General features: G+C 24.8%; 1 protein-coding gene across 1 annotated transcript; it reads right to left on the reverse strand.

Moving 5' to 3' along the window:
• Positions 1-226: 226 nt before the first annotated feature.
• Positions 227-1,399, reverse strand: LOC131048433 (cyclin-dependent kinase B1-1). Its single transcript, XM_057982389.2, has one exon. The coding sequence runs from the start codon at positions 1,343-1,345 to the stop codon at positions 344-346; it is 1,002 nt and encodes a 333-aa protein (XP_057838372.1). The 5' UTR covers positions 1,346-1,399; the 3' UTR covers positions 227-343.
• Between the last annotated feature and the right edge of the window lie 2,461 nt (positions 1,400-3,860).

A 3,860-nucleotide genomic window follows, 5' to 3' on the forward strand; every position in this document is an offset into this window, starting at 1 on the left:
GAAATTAAGTCATGAGATTGAAATCTATGATTGTAAGTTGTTTCTACAATTTCCTGAAACATTATTTCCCATATTTTAAATGACGTAGATATGCCCACTATAGAAAATTCATACAAATAGATATTTGCTTGTAATTGCTATCTCGTAGAGTATCAGTAACATAGAGTGTAAAACTTTACATTTCATCCATTACAAACAAAGAAACTTTCTTATACAAAGCCCACAATTGGCATACCCATAAAAGAAAAGGATAGTGTGGCCAAAACAGGCCTATCTTATAAATTTACATGGCCATGGATTGTAGGCAAGAATTAACAGCAACAAGTTTCATAGCCTGTTGAGCTCACAGTGGAATTTTACTCCAAGAATTGAATTGATGGAAACAGGAGAAATAAGGATGTTGAAGACACTGTTTTGCTGTTAATCTTTTGTTGGGATCCACCTCCAACATCTTCACAAGCAAATCCATTCCTATTGAGTATCCCATCATTTGAGCTGTACTTTCAAGCCGATTCTGCAAATCAAAACTTGAGAGACAATGCCTGCTTAAAAGCCGGACAAGGGTAGTTATCATCTGAAAGAAAGAACCTCCCACATGCTGAAATACAAGATTTAGCTGCTCTTCTGGACACTGCCCACAAAATATGGGCTCTCCTATCACCATCTCTGCAAAAATGCATCCCAGTGCCCACACATCAATTGCAAAGCAATTGTATGTGTTTTGCTGCATTAGCAGTTCAGGAGCTCTATACCACAGTGACACATATTCTTTTCCATTCCTCTCCTTCAAACCATTCCTTTTATCCTTCACCATCGTAGCCAATCCAAAGTCTGCAAGCTTAATTTTGATGGCTCCTTCTTTGCTAATAGAGAGCAGACAATTAGAAGGCTTGAGATCTCTATGTGCAACACCCATGTCATGGCAATAGGCCACACCACAGCAGAGCTCCCACATTAGCCCTTTCACCAGCTCAGGCCCATTGTTACTAAAATAATAATTATTATATGAATATCCTCCATGTATATATTTATTGATGAATGATAGCAGGTCCATATCCATAAACTCCATAGCAATATAAGCAATTTCATCTGCAGTTACATTATTTTTGGTTGTTTCCTTCAAGAAACAACCCTGAACTATTTCTGCCTTACCCCATCCGAGAATCTGCACCACATATCGACTGGGAGATAAAAAATTCAGTATCTCGCTCTCCTGAAATGCAACATCAATGCATGAAGATGTTTTGACTGCTACTGTATTCCCCCATTTAAAATCCAGAGCCTTTGCCACTGTTCCATAAGCCCCACTACCTAAATAGTTTGTCAACCTGTATTTGATCTGCATCAAATAATGCTTCAAAATGTCACTTCAATTTGTTTCAGAAAAATGCCTCGCAATTTGAAATATGCTGAATGAAATGTATACTGAAACTATATATAAAGATTTTTTTTTTAATATGATGCATGTTGATATATTTCCATTTTTCTAAAATTAGAATGTAAAAAAAAAACATAATTTAGATAAAAATTGGAATTGGGACATTTGAGATATCACTCTTGCTTTAAAAAATAATAAAATGTTTTTTATTTTTTAAAACAATATTTTTATTTTAATGTATTTTAATTATTTTATATTATTAAAATATATTTATTTGATGCAATTAAAAATTAAATGTTTAATTTCTTTAATATGCTATTTTTAGAATTTTTTCAATTTGTTTTTACGGACATCATCTAAAATTATATAGTCTATGGAATTTTTTAATATGGTGCATGTGGATATATTTTCATTTTTCTAATATTAGAATCTTAAATAAAGAAAAAAATATATAATTGAAATAAAAATAGCAATTGTGATAGTGCTCTTGTTTAGAACAAAACAATAAAATATTTTTTATTTTAATATATTTTAATTATTTTGTATTTTATTAAAAATTTAATAATTCCTTGATGTAATTAAAAATCAATGTTTAGTTTCTTTCATATGCAATTTTTAAAATATTGTTTTTTATTTTAATTATTTTATATTTTATTAAAAATAAAATTATATCTTATCCAAAAAAAAAAAAAAAAATTATATCTTTATGTAATTAAAACTTAATGTTTAATTTCTTTGATATTTAGATATATTTATATTATTTATAATATTAGAATGTTAAGTCTTTTTGGTTTCACTGCTTAATGGTTGAGGCCCAACAATATTTTTTATTTTTATGTATTTTAATTATTTAATATTATTAAAATATATTATTTTGATGCAATTAAAAATTAAATCTTTAATTTCTTTAATATTCTATTTTTTAGAAATTTTTCAATTTGTTTAAGAAAAATGCCTCACAAAATAAATTTTCTCGTATTCTTAAACATTCAATATTTGTAATGTTTTGGTGTAAATGAAATGATAAATAAAATAAAGATGCATATGAATGTCTTGAAATTAGATGAACAAGCATTTGAAATTTGTAATCAATGCATCATTTATTAATAGAGTAAGAAAGCATTACCATAATTTATTATCTATTTTGAAAAATAAAGAAAACAATATAACTGAATTAAAAATAGCAATTGTGATACCAAAGATATTGCTTTTGTTTAAAACCAAACAATAAAATATTTTTTATTTTTTAATATTATTTTTTATCTTAATATATTTTAATTATTTTATATTTCATAAAAAATTTAATAACATCTTGATCTAATTAAAAATCAATGTTTAGTTTCTTTGATATGCTATTTTAAAAAAAAATTATTTTAATTAATATTTTATTAAAAATTTAACAATATTTTGATATAATTAAAAATTAATGTTTATTTTCTTTGATATGTGGATATATTTATATTATTTATAATATTAGAATGTTAAATAAAGAAAAAATTATTGAAATAAAAATAACAATTGTAATTTTGTAGATATTATTTTTATATTAAAAATCAGCGAGCAATTTGTTAGCTTAGTGAGATAGGTGGCTAACTTTATTTTTATTTTAATATATTTTAATTATTTTATATTTTATTAAAAATTTAATAATATTTTGATTTAGGATAGGCCTATATATTGTGAATTTTTCCATAGGTAAATTATATTTCACCTTTGATAGAATGAGACTTTTTTTTCTTTAAATTTTTCCAAGGTGCGGATAGCCTCCCATTAATAAATATTTTTTAATAATTTTTGCTTCTAGTTTTGAATTTTATTAAAAAATTAAATTTTTATTCAATTTAGAAATTTAGCAGTGTTAAAAATTTATAGTGTTAAAAATTTATGGATTTCATTTATTTTAAGAGTTTTAAGATTGAGGCTTTTGAAAATAACAATAATAACAACTGTCTTGAAGTGGTAGTACTTATCTTTTTAGTATTGTAATTCAATTATTGCCTAATTTAAATCATGATTATTATCTAATTTTAATTTTAATCATAATTATATTGTGAAAAAAATTATAATAATTAAGATAAAAGTTTGAAACACATTTATTCTATAATAATTCAAATTTTAATAGAAGAAAAATAATTATAAATTGAACAAGTCTTAATAACTTACTTTTATTTATTATTGTAATTTCACAAAATAAATATAAATAAATAAAATAATTTCAAATTTAAATCTACTTTGAAAACTAAAATAGAATAAACAAAAATACAAAATCCAAATATTAAAAAATTAAAATCAATAATAAATAACTACAGTCAAGTAATATATAATCATCTTATCAAGTCAAAATTAATTAAATAAAATGAGAAAAGACTTGTGTACGGCTGAAAAATAGGGCGCGAGGAATTTCACAAGGCAAGAGCGAGACTGTGAATGAATAGAGCTTGCAAAAGGGACCCCCTCAAAATGGCAGATGGGTTGAGGATGC

Source organism: Cryptomeria japonica, chromosome 8 (assembly GCF_030272615.1).
Source record: "Cryptomeria japonica chromosome 8, Sugi_1.0, whole genome shotgun sequence".
Lineage (NCBI taxonomy): Eukaryota > Viridiplantae > Streptophyta > Pinopsida > Cupressales > Cupressaceae > Cryptomeria > Cryptomeria japonica.

What these genes read in the sequence shown, in the direction of transcription:
- LOC131048433 (XM_057982389.2), bottom strand. Translation starts at nt 1,345, where the DNA reads ATGCAGATCAAATACAGGTTGACAAACTATTTAGGTAGTGGGGCTTAT.